Here is a 12,825-nt window from a genome sequence, read left to right on the forward strand (position 1 = left end):
ATGGTTCATTTTGGTAAATGGAGACTTGATGAGGCCAGTTTGAGATGCTGGATGAAGCCATCAGAAGATAAATACATTGTGGTTATAAATGGATGGACATTGTGAAAAACAGAACTCAGGTAGGCTGTGGCTGTTGAATGATGATCATTTGGTACTTAGGGACCATAAAGTGTGCCATATCCCCCCACTCCTCAACACTAGTCTGGACCCTTGTTTACGCCAAGTTCGTCTAAAAGTCACAGCATAAATCAAGACTCATCAGACCAGGCAAGGTAACCTTCTACTGACCAATTTTGATGAGCCCATGTGAATTATAGTCTCAATTTCCTGTTACTAGTTGACAGGATTGGCACACAGTGTGGTCTGCTGCTGTGCATTAAGAGATGGTCTTCTGCAAACCTTGATTGTACTTTGTTGAACTCCTTTTGTCTACATATCATCTCAAAGCAGTCTGTCCATTCTCTCTGATTGCTGAAATCAAAAAGACTTTTTCACCCTCAGAGGTGCTGCTGGACATTTTTTTCTTTTTCAATCCATTTGCTGTAAACCCACAATACATCAGCATTTTTTTTTAAAACACTCAAGCACCCACAAACACTTCAGAGTCACTTAAATCACCTTTCTTCACCATTTAGCAGGACATCTTTACCATGTTTACATGCTTAAATGAAATGAGCTTATCAGATATCTCTGTTAACCTAACAACATAGCAGGTAAGTGTGTTGTTATACATATTGTTACATATATTCAGTTTTGTTTTAATTCAAGTCAAACTCTTAGTTCACGTTGTAGCAACTAATTCACTTATTCACTTGTTTCCCATGTCTAACAGGTAGCCTTTGTCAGACGTCTGAGTGGCCGGCAGACAATGTTAGCAGCCAGCTGACAGTCACAATAGAGCAGCTACCAGCTAGAGAGGCATTTATTTTCTAAAAAGAGGTGGATGCCAACAAAGAGATAGAAGCTATATAGAGAACAGAAATGGTATAGAATGACTGGACCTAACCTGGCTCACAGCCTTAAAACTGTAATCGTGTTTCGTTTAGGCGTTAACTCTTAGGAAGATATGGAAATGATAGACTGTAGAACTATAAATATTATGAACTCCCGCTGAAAAGCTACCTCAGTGACTGAACATCCACGTGAAGTTGGATCCTACCACAAAATAGGCGGATCACTCCATGTCATGTATCATTAAAGATTCCCCTTATATCTTAAAACTTCCCATGATTAAATCTGTAAATGCAACCATATGGCTATTTTGTTAGAGGTCCTTTTTAAGAACAGACAGTGCGTAAATTTCCACTCCTCAAAAGCTGTAATTTTAACTACCCTTCTATTCCTGGGAAAATGACAGGCTTGGTTATGCACAGTTGCTTGAGAGGATATTTGCAGAAATTTGTTCAAGCAGGTCTCAAATGTGACAGTTAGATGAAGGAAACACAACTGTCTGTTGAATGACGAATGTAAACAAAATAAAAAAATAAAGAAAATCAAAAATAAGAACCAGAAATGAAACAATACACTGTTATCACATTATCTACCAAGTTGAATTTGATTCAGCAATTTTAAAATGCAAATAATCTTCCAAAATCCACAAATCACATAATGCATAATTTCATCTGAACAGAAATCCCAGGGCTGCTCCACTTACTCTAGAGTAAATGGCAGACTGACTTTGTGGTCTTAAAGAACATTTTCATTGGCTTCCACATGGAAATGAGCTTCATTTTATAGCACTAATGACCGGTTTTAACCAGAAAGCCTATTCAAATACAAAAACATCTCCTCTGCAGGTTATTATGCATTATAAATTATTCCTAATGTAGCTTTATGTTAGTGTCAGACAGCAATCATCGCTATAATTTGGAGACAAAAATATCCTCTCTTTGTTTTCTGGTTTTAGTAAACAGTAATAAGTGTAAATTCAAAGTGCTGTGCAGTGGTATTTCCTGCTCAAGATTACAGGATGCTACACAAAGAGAAATGTGTCTCCAACTGTAAAAACTCTATGTCAGACTTTTGTTTACAGTTTGGCCTCCGGTGTCTCAGTGGCAATGGACAAAATATTCACTTGCCAGACACTTCATTAGGTACACCTTGCTAGTACTAGACTGGACCCCCTTCTGCCTTTAAAACTGCCTTGTTCCTTCTAGCACAGATTTAACAAGGTGCTGGAAACATTCCTCTGAGATTTTGGCCCACGTGAATGTGATAGCGTCACACAGTTGCTGCAGATTTCTCACTTAAACATTCAAGATGTGAATCTGCAGTTTGACCACATCTCAAAGGTGCTCTGTTGGAATGAGATCTGGAGACTGTGGAGGCCATTTGAGTGTAGTGAAGGGAAGTCATTGTCAGGTTCAAGAAACCTGCTTGAGATTCAGATTGAGTTTTGTGTTATGGAGCGTTATCCTGTAAAGGATGGGTACACCATGGTCATCAAGGGACACGGACAGCAACAATACTCAGATAGGCTGTGGCATTTAAATAATGCTCATTTGGTGCTAAGGGGCCCAGATTGTGCTGTCTTCTGTGTACTTTGGTTGTAACACACACCTATTTGAGTCTCTGTAGCCTTCCTATCACCTCGAAGAAAGCGATAGGAAGGCAAAACAATACATTTTGTCTCTCATTGGATATTTGGATATCATTGTGAACCCCAGAAATTGTATTTTAGGGAAAATGCATGTAGATCAACAGTTTCTGGAATACTCAGACCAGCCCATCTGGCACCAACAACCTTGCCACATTCAAAGTCACTTAAATGACCTTTCTTCTTCATCCTGATGCTCAGTTTAAACTTCAGCGTGTATTTTGTGAAAACTTTAAAAGTTTAAGCATTTAATAATTTTCTGTATCTGGAGAGAAAAAAAACAATCAGAGCTGCTGTTGATTATCAATCCGTCTTTGTTTGTGGACACAGAACACAACATCCCTCATGGTGAAACTTAACAGAGCGTCCCCCACCTCATCCCTCCTCTCCCCTTACGTCCTGACAGCCTTCATCCTCCCACAAATATTTCAACACAAAAGCCCTGGAAAGTAAACAAGCTTTAACAAGCATCTTACTGAAGGAAGACTTTTAATAGGATCTTTTGTGAATAAAATTGTAGGCAGATGCAGTTGCAGCAGATAAAGGCGAGCTGTATTCCCTCAGAGTGGCACTACCAGCCGGCGTGAGGAGAGCGTATAGGAAAAAACTGGTGTGTTATTTTGCTTGAACATTTTCCCATAGCCACATATGTCAGTTTTATACAGATGCAGAAAACAGTATTTATAGCACAGAGCCACTTACTTTGCAGTCTGGCACAGTAAGTGGCACCTTTTTTGCTGTACTTTTTACAGTTTTGCAAAACTAGCGGGTCCGGTTAAAATGACATTTAGCGAGAGAGGACTCACATTTGAGAATGATGCATGCCTGGCCTTAAACCGTTTTATAAAAACACATTGCCGTCAATATGTATTTTTTCACAGTTGTGACAAGTATAGACGCAGATGAAGGCTTTTATTACAGTCTATTTTGATAAGTTGTACTTATGTTGATGGCTTACACAGAAGAACCGCCGCTGCTGGAAAGAGTTGACTGTGTCAGGCGTGTGTCACTGGAAAGAAAGAAGTGTAACCCGAGAAGCAACATTAGCAGCCAAATTATATGCGAAGCCCGAGGAATGAAATTTGCTGAGGAGCTGCTGTATCACTGCATCACGGTCAGTCGGACAATCACGGTGCAATGCAGCGCTGAAAACCAATCCAACCTTTGGGCTTGTGTTCTAGTCGTGTAAGCGATATCTTACATTGTGTGTCACATAAATAATGCACCACCCCTGCTGAAGTTATTCTCTATGTCTCGGCATTCGCTTTGTGCTCAGTTTCACCATCCTTTATACTGATTGTGCACTTGTTTCCTCTGCTGACTGTGTCACGTTGTATGTTGCTTTTATAGATAATGTGTGGGTGCAGTCCCACTTAGCATTCACCAGTATGCATCACACATATACCTCTCACACACTCACACATTCCAGCGTTATCAAATGAGGCTACTGTAGCTCTTTTGTTTTTCTAGAGGACAGGCCCACTCGCCATTATCAGGTATGTGCATGACAACAGAGGAGCGAGGCTCAGCTTCCTGGCATCTATCTGACTCAGACTACAGATACGGTGTTCAGTTTCCTACAGTGCAGCCTGCCCTCTTTCTGCTGTCTAATGGTGCAACAGTCAAAAGCAGAGAAATGCTCTAATGATGTGCTTACCATTCATGTCTTATGGATGGACTTGTCATTTTGTAAGGATGCAAAAATATAGTATTTTAATTTTTGGTGTCAGTAAAATAACAATTTGGTCTGACTATTTCAGAAACTGCTGAGATAGTGGGATTTTCCAATGCAATCATCGCTAGTGTTGACCGAGAATGGTCTGATAAGAGAAAATATTCAGCTAGCAGCAGTTCTCTGGGTTAAAGTGCTTAGCTGATGCCAGAGGTCAGAAGAGACTAGCCAGACTGCTTCGAGCTGATATAAAGACAATGGGAATTCAAACAACCATCCAATGTACAACACACTGGATCTTCTAGCAGATTGCATACAGCAGCAGAAGGCGATTAAAAAGCTAAAATAATGAAATTGGGGGTACAATTCATTCAAATTAGACAAAAGAAAGAAAAGATTCCCTGTTTTTTTACACTTTGAACCTCTTAGTACCAACTGAGAATTGTTTAAACATCACAGCCAACCTGAGTATTGTTGCTGTCCCTGTCCATCCCTTTATATACCCATCCTTTATTGGCTGCTTCCAGTAGGATAACTCACCATGCCACAAAAGCTACCCGAGTTATCACATTCACAAAATTCTGAGAAAACTTGACCTCTGACCTTTAGGTCAAGGTCACCGGGATTCAAACTCTGAGATTTTTTAGCAGACACACATATGGTATCAGTTTCAAACTCCTGTTTCCTCATTCTCAAGTTATCACATTCACAAACTTATGTGTTCCAAGCTGCCTCGCTGCCCAGCAGGGTGACAACAATACCCCATCAGCCCTGTGTGGATTAGGGGTAAAAAGCCAATTTTCTCATTGGCAAAAATACTTAAACAAGAACACAGTGTGCCCATAAGGAGGCCAGGTTGACCTTGACAAAGGGCTGGTTGACTGGTGAAGAGGCGAAGCTACAACAGGTAATGCCGCGTAAATAAAACTAAGGCTCATGAACACTGAATCCCACTGAAATAACTAATGATTAGAACTGAGAGGCGGAGTCTCAGTGTGGTGATGATAATTGTCATGCTGATAAAAAAAAAAAGTCTAACTATTGAATTGTCTATCATGTTGAATTTAAAACAACATGATTGACAGAACTACAGGAAATAATCCTTTATGATGGCTTACAAGGACTGTGTGTGGAACTACACTCTGGCATTTCCATTGTTATTCATCATGCACAGAGTTTGTATGAGAGAAATTCTATAAAAAGAAGAGCAAGAACAAAAAATATGAATATGCAAAATGTGCCTGAAGCCCTGCTCAGTTTTTCTGAAATGGAGCAATAAGGTTTCTATTTGAATAGCATGCATGCACAGAGGCTACAAAGTCTGTACTGGTTGATTTCCATACCAATTATTTTGCAGCAAGAGACAATTGTCAGTTTTTACATCTGTTTTTTTAAATATTATTTTTGCCATTAGGGTAGACATTTAGATTTGGTAATGTGACCTCAAAACTGAGGCAGTTTCATCGAGTACTTGTTGAACCATCATATATGAAGTGCCTATAGTGGCTGATTGCATTTCCATAAGAAAATTGCTTTTTCAATTTTGCATTTCTGCACAGTTTAAACCTATCTGAGTCATTACACCATCTGGTACAAGGTTCATTCACAGATAATTGGTTTCCCAAAAATGTGTAGCATGTCGCCAACAGCATTAAATTGCTTTGTTTTCTGCAATGCAAATTGTTTATTACACCTCTTCACTGCAGACCCGTTTATGGTGTAAATCAGGTATTGTTGCCGTTAGACTTTGCTGGTTTGTTGATGTCTGCATCATTCCAAAGGACTGAAATTATTAAACTTTTAATCTCTGAATGATATTTCTTTCACCCTATCAGCTTGCAAACAATGCAAACTTTACGTCCATTCCAGTGCCATGTTCTATTCTTCCAGCTGCATTTCCAATTTTCCAAGATGGTAGAGGCAGAAGAGCTGTAGCAAAAAACATTTTGCTTATCTGTCTGACAGTTTGCCAGATGGCCCTCTGCTTTGCAGCTTCAAGTCAAAACAGGAATGGTGGTTTCACACCTGGTTTCATCCCTGGGTATGTAGCTGGAATGCCAGATAGTTCGTTGACCCGTGAAGCCTGTTCCAGCTCTTTCGGTTTTACTTGGTCAAAAGTGACGTGTTTTTTGTTGGTGTCTACAAATTAGTCACACAGAAATGTCAACTATAATCTGGGTACATTATTGTGGATCTATGCACACCCAAACAAACGAGCATCTTCTAACTTTGATTTTATTTTATTTATTTATTTATTTATTTTTATTTTTTTTCCTTGCCGCCTGTCCCGTTTGGTTCTTTTGCCATCAGAATTATTGTCTGAAGGCCAAGAAAGATGCCCAACGGATTTACTATACCAAGTGGACCATCTCGGCCTTGCCGTATTGGTCCATTTGATTGACCTTTGTTTTTATTATTTATTTATTTTTTATTTTATTTTCAGTTGTTACAAACCGGAGAGACATGACTGGGGGACAGGGATGGGAGAAAGAAAGAGAGGGAGGGAAAGAAAAACAGCGGGGAAGAGGAACGGTGATAAAGGGCACAAAAAAAAGGTGGGGGGTCAAAAAATACATATGTATATCTATCTATCTATCTATCTATACATATATATAGATATACATACATACAGACATATACACACACACATATATATACATACATATATATATGTATGTATATATATGTGTGTACCTGGATCACCTGTTGAGAAAAAAAGAGAAAACAAGCAAAAAAAGAGAGCAATATAATAAACAACATCATTGCGATAATCTATGTGTATATAACAGTAAATACTAAATATTGAATATTATTGTGCAGCACGTAAGATTGACAACGCACATTGTGCTTTGAGGTAGCAGCCAAGAAAGGTGTAGTTTGTGTCTGTGAGCACCCGTGTGTACACCTGTGAGCATGAGCTTTGTGTAACGATCTGCTAGAGGGTGTGGGGGGCCATAGCCCCGTCCCTCAGGGCGTGAAGCAGGTATGGAGGAGATCCACGCTCCAGACATCCAGACATCCAGAGACCCCGAGAGCACAAGAGTCCAAGGAAGACCAATGGAGGGGCAACCGTGCCACCCTCCCAGAAAGAGCTGAGGAGAGCCCCAGACGAGGGGTCACCCAGCAGCCATGGAGCAGAAGCCAGATGGGGTTGCAGTGACGTGCCCGTGAGCTAATTCTAATTCTAATTTTAAATATAAATGATAACCTTGTGCTCCTTGAGGTTTTCCACCACCATTATTATCTGTCTTTTCTAAGATAATGCTAAGTGGGGACAAGAGAAAAGAGTGTCAGTGAGGAACACCATGTAGACTGTCTATCCACCTCATAGATAGCCAGCCAGATAAAATCCCCCTACTTCCTCATGTCAAATAAGTCATGTCACACATACCTACTGTATTGACTACTTAGGGCGGATTTTATCTATGATGTCTCCACACAAACTTGATAGACATCACCACCAAGGTGATATGGACCTTAGTCGACAAATTCTCTCAAAGTAGGGTCAGTAAACGCCAAGTTGAAAAAGCGACATGCAAGGCAGTCTAAGTTTCTGCAAGTCATTATGTTTAAAACCAGCTGTAAACTGTTCACTGACCGTGCTGACAGCAGGGCAGCAGTGAATGATCGCAGGTCTGCTTCCATTAGTTTGTTACGGGACCTCTCCATCCATCTGCTCCTGCTCCCGCCCAGCTCCTGCTCATTTATGCAGAGTGGCCACAATTTACAGAAGGCCATTTTGTCTAATGGATACCATTCATTCATTCCCAGTGTGCTCTTTGGCAGGCGCTCACCAGAGTCCATTAGGAAATTAGTCCACTGCGAACGCGGACGCCATTGGAGATGAACGGCAAGATCAAAACCTGTCTGACTCCTGGTGATTGAGTCACTGCCATAGAGTTGATTTTGTATTCTGTGTCTGTCGGCTATACTTCAGTTGCTCGATCGGTAATGACACCATTTTGATGTGAAATTGGCTACTCGGATTCACTATTAGAGAACTGTGCCATCTTCCCTCTGTTTGACATATTGAATCCCACCATAATAAAATGATTACCAAAGAACAAGACACAGGCCTGTAGTGGATATGATGAGTAATGCCTTTATGTAAACACTAATACTATTTTCAGCCAACGGCACCAGCAAACACTGTTATACCTCCTGATTAAGGACTTTTTGATGTACAGGAACTCAATGTCAAAGAGGATCCTCATTTCCATAAGCTGGTCTTAGGTTTCCCCTGCAATGTGATTCATGGATTAGCAATAGTGTTTGATCTATATGACTTGCCAGGGGAAGGAAACTTGATCAATAGACTGACTCTGTGGGTGTATGTGTAGCTGCCCTTCAGGGAGCTGAGCAGTGTGCCAGAAGACAAACTAAGCACTGTGACAAGAAAGTGCAGCATCATCATGGATTCCTCCTCTGCAGACTCTATTTGATCTAAAATGCCTGTCAGGTTTCATTAGGTAATTGCCCTCTACATTGTCTCTGAGCTACTTTGCACTTTTTTTTTTCATCTGATCAGCTTTGCTGATTCAGTTCAGAATCATTTAAATCTCCTGCAGTGACTAAATTTAGGCTTACCTGTATTCATCAAAAGGACATGAAAGATACTGATCTAAAGATTTAGAGATCTCTAATTCTTTGCTTTCCTAGTAAGAAGTTAAGTCTATCAGCACAGAGTGCTGTTTGTATTGTTTTTGCTTGACTGCCATATTGCTCCATCATAGCTTTGCTGGGCTTTACAGTGCTTTCACACACAATGGGAAGAGCAAAACCCCTATCCCTATGTTGGAATTAATGCTTTGTGGTTACCCAGGTGTCTCCCTCTAACACAGGCATAGTAGGTAGTGAAGGTATCAAAAGATGTGTTGCCCAGGCAGGTGGGTAAGACACAACACATTCAGACCAGGATACACTGGATAAGAGCTGCCTCTAGCATTTAGAACCAGATGTTACCTCATGAATTCCTGTCCAGGAATCTGTGACTCATACTACACCGCCCAACCACAAAAAAACCCCGCAACAAACCCCCCCCAGAGAACTTGTGGATACTGCAAAAAGAAAAGGGAAAGAATATGGAGAAGTGGTGGGGGATAAATCATGAAGCATTTTGACAGGGGGAGGGAAGGATGAAGGTGGGAAGGATTAACAGATGGATAGATGGCAGATGAATAAGGTAGGTGGAGGAGCTAGTGCAGAAGCGAGTGCTTTTTCCCCCCCTTCCCCTCCTGACTCTCTCCATCCTTCAGTGTAAATGGAATGACAGGCTTCATCGTGGGGGAAATATTTCAAAAGCACAGCTGAGTGAAGAGGCAAAGCAGAAAATAAACAGGACGGATGGCAGACGAATCAAAGCCTTGGACTGATGAAAGTGCACCCAATATCCTGTCTGTCACTTAGCAGAGGAGGCCGGCTGCTTGTTAGGACAAGAGCCTCTGCAGCTGTGAGTGTACATACATTTGCGGTGCTCAAGTGGCTTTATATGTGCGTGTTGAAGTCAAGTGACTGCATGTATGTGTTTTTTTTAAATACCATTTAAGCACCATCCAAAAGTCTTTTTTTTTCTCTGTCTCACGCACAAGAACTTTTCAGTGAAAGCACATGTTTGACAGAAAGGTGAGTCTTCCAGATTGAATGAGTTGGTGTCACATGGGTGAAATATGTCTGGCCCAGCTAGACCTAAGATAGGGAAGGAGGAGGGCCTTGGGTACAAAAGTAGGAATCCGTTCCTCTTTCCTGTGTTGTTAAATGCTTCATTTTCTCCACGTAAAGTGCTGTAAGGCTGTAAAAGCTCTCTTTCTGGTTCTCCTCCCTTTGCAAAACCACAAACCCATAGCTGCATTTACACAGCATTTACACATTAACATGCACATTTGTATTTGCACCACACATTTGCACATACATGATGCACGCATGCTCACAGAAGTTGCAGCTCTGCCGATTACAGCAATAAACTGATCAGTGTTTGATTTACGTCAAGTGTCACAGGACCTCAAATGCATTTAATTTAGCACAAGAAAAATGTGCAAGAAGGATCCATCCAGAATGAAAGAAAGAAGTGGTTGTTTCATTTAGTAAACCTGAAGAGATCCTTTTAAAGTGTGGCATTGCTTTTCATATTAAGTGATGATCTTTTTTCTTTTAAAGCTGTTAAAGAGAAACCTTTCAACTATAGTTGTAATTCTAAATGAAAGGTTCACTGTCAGTAATGACTGAAATTAATTCAGCACTGTGAGGATGGCTCACAGTGATATTGACTACTTATCCAGTGCTCTCAGTTCTACTGTTATAATCCATTATAAATTTGTGGGTTTTATAAAATGTGTGTTTTTCTCTGTCATTACACAAACTTGCTACTGCTGTTTTTCTGAACTTGAAAAAATGCAGGTGTCTCCTTGCATGTTTTAATGCCAGGTGTGCAATAGCTGCACACGTGTATGCTAAAATACATAAAGTAAAAACTCCAGGCTTAGTCCTTTATTGTTTTGCAGGAGTAAAATTCATCGATAAGTTAGAAGAATTTGTGGTTGTGTTGGATGATGGGACCTCCTGACACCTCTAAAGGAACACCCTTGGGCCCCAAAACCCCAGGATTGGAACAATGGGCATACAGTACATTGTTTGCTAGTGAGAAATTATCTCCTATTATGATTTCATGGGGAGAAAGACAGTAGCTGTGGTTCATTTTGATGAGGAAAATTCATTTGACATTTAGGCTCCAATTTCCTATGAGTGGGAAATAAGAGGGCACTAGCTTAATTGGTGTGCTGCACTATGGTAAATGTCACCGCTCATGTAGAACCACGTAGAGCCAGATATGTTTCTTTAATACTGCAAGGTGTCTGTATGCCTGGTCAATGTCTCCCCCAAGAGGCTGTAAGTTGAACAGCAAAATAAAAAACAGCCACACAGGTGGCTGCATGTAGTGGACGCTTTTTGTACACTTAAATATCTTATTATTATTATCTGTATTCAAAGTGTGTTTTCATTCATGTCCTGACAAGGAGAGCAAAGCTTTATAGTTTGTGTACCTCTTGTTTCTAGACATTCTGATATGCTTATACTGTATATCTTATTAAATTATCTAAATTCTCAACCGTGTTGGGCTCATTTCCTCCACCAGATCAAAAGCTGAAAACAACAACAACAACAAAAAACAAAAAAACTCCCTGACATGACAAGTATGGAGACAGTTAAGGGAAAATATTCCCTGCTCTTTTAGTATCCAAGAAAAAGAAAGAAAAAAATAGACTACAGATAGTTCAAACGTATATGAAGAACAAATGTATGAAAGGCCTCCATTATGGAGCCATAAATGTTCCTACAAGGCTGCTTTGTACTCATTGTTGGTGAACCAAAGCGTACGACTATCATTAATGTTATTAAGTAGCTACACCACGAGACTATGTCTGCCTGTAGTGCACCAGATTAATGACATTTAGTCAGGGGAAGAGCACAAACTATAAGTGTAGACTGTAAAACTATAAGTAACATTCGTCCATCATATTTTTAAAAGTATACTGGAGTAAAAATGTTGAGGTAACTAGAGTACTGGGCCTCAAAAAACATTATCATAAAAAGACGACAGGCTCTGGAAACTACACTCAAGGACGTGTGAGTTGCGCTCAGCTCAGCGCAGACTGCGCAACTTGACGCTTGTGAAGTTCCGTGTGTGTATCGCTAACTCGAGCTAATTCATCACAGATACCTCAGCTAGCCAACCTTGCGCAGTGTTGGCCAGGTAGACGTACAATGAGAGATATTCCGGATAAATCGAATAGCAGTTAAGCGTTCGGCATTGTAATACAAACACGTAAGTGATACAAAGCGACTTTGCCTCCTTGCTATTGGGTTGTCACGGGAAATAGCTTAACATTAGCACTAGCTCGAGCTAATCAAAACAAGCACGAAACACTCACGAGGCTCTGATTTCACCTATTACACCGCAACTACCCGGGCGTGTATGGTTTTGTATTAGTTGTGTAAAGAAGTATGATGTATGTTTCCTAATAACTAGCAAGCCTTGCAGCTTGTTTTATTAGCTAACCAGGCACGTTAGCTAGCTGGGACCAATGTCAGTTAACAATAACCTGGTGTTTTATCAGATTAGCACTTGCGTTCATTCTTTCCATGTGTACTGTTTACCTTGTTGTTGTTTTTAGATACTGGTTGTTTACTAACCCGGAATGTTGCATTGAAACCACATATGTCCCTCTCCCCATGCAGATTAGGCCGTCCAAATGGTGATCATATCAGGCACAGCCACTGTGCTGCAGCAGTTTGTCAGTGGACTGAAGAGTCGAAATGAAGACACTCGAGCAAAATCTGCCAAAGACCTGCAGCACTATGTGACTACAGAACTCAGAGAGGTAACAGCAATAAGCTATATGTGCATAATTGAAAGCTGTTATTTGAGAACCACTTAGTATATTGGATATTTAATCAAGATTGTTGCCCACTTCAGTTGGAGAGTTTCACAAGTAGACATGAATCCCCAAATCAGTTCAGTTGTAAATGTTATGTAGTGACATATGAAACAATATTAGGAAGC

At 40.4% G+C, this 12,825-nt stretch overlaps 1 protein-coding gene across 1 annotated transcript in view; it reads left to right on the plus strand.

Moving 5' to 3' along the window:
* The first annotated feature begins 11,928 nt into the window (after window positions 1–11,928).
* mtor (mechanistic target of rapamycin kinase) overlaps window positions 11,929–12,825 on the plus strand; it is a 76,074-nt gene continuing 75,177 nt past the window's right edge. The window contains exons 1-2 of the mRNA XM_063463204.1: window positions 11,929–12,087; window positions 12,501–12,643. Coding sequence (XP_063319274.1) covers window positions 12,515–12,643 — 129 coding nt within the window. The 5' untranslated portion in view covers window positions 11,929–12,087; window positions 12,501–12,514. The remainder of the gene's footprint in view (window positions 12,088–12,500; window positions 12,644–12,825) is intronic.

This window comes from Pelmatolapia mariae, linkage group LG20 (assembly GCF_036321145.2).
Source record: "Pelmatolapia mariae isolate MD_Pm_ZW linkage group LG20, Pm_UMD_F_2, whole genome shotgun sequence".
Taxonomy (NCBI): Eukaryota; Metazoa; Chordata; class Actinopteri; order Cichliformes; family Cichlidae; genus Pelmatolapia; species Pelmatolapia mariae.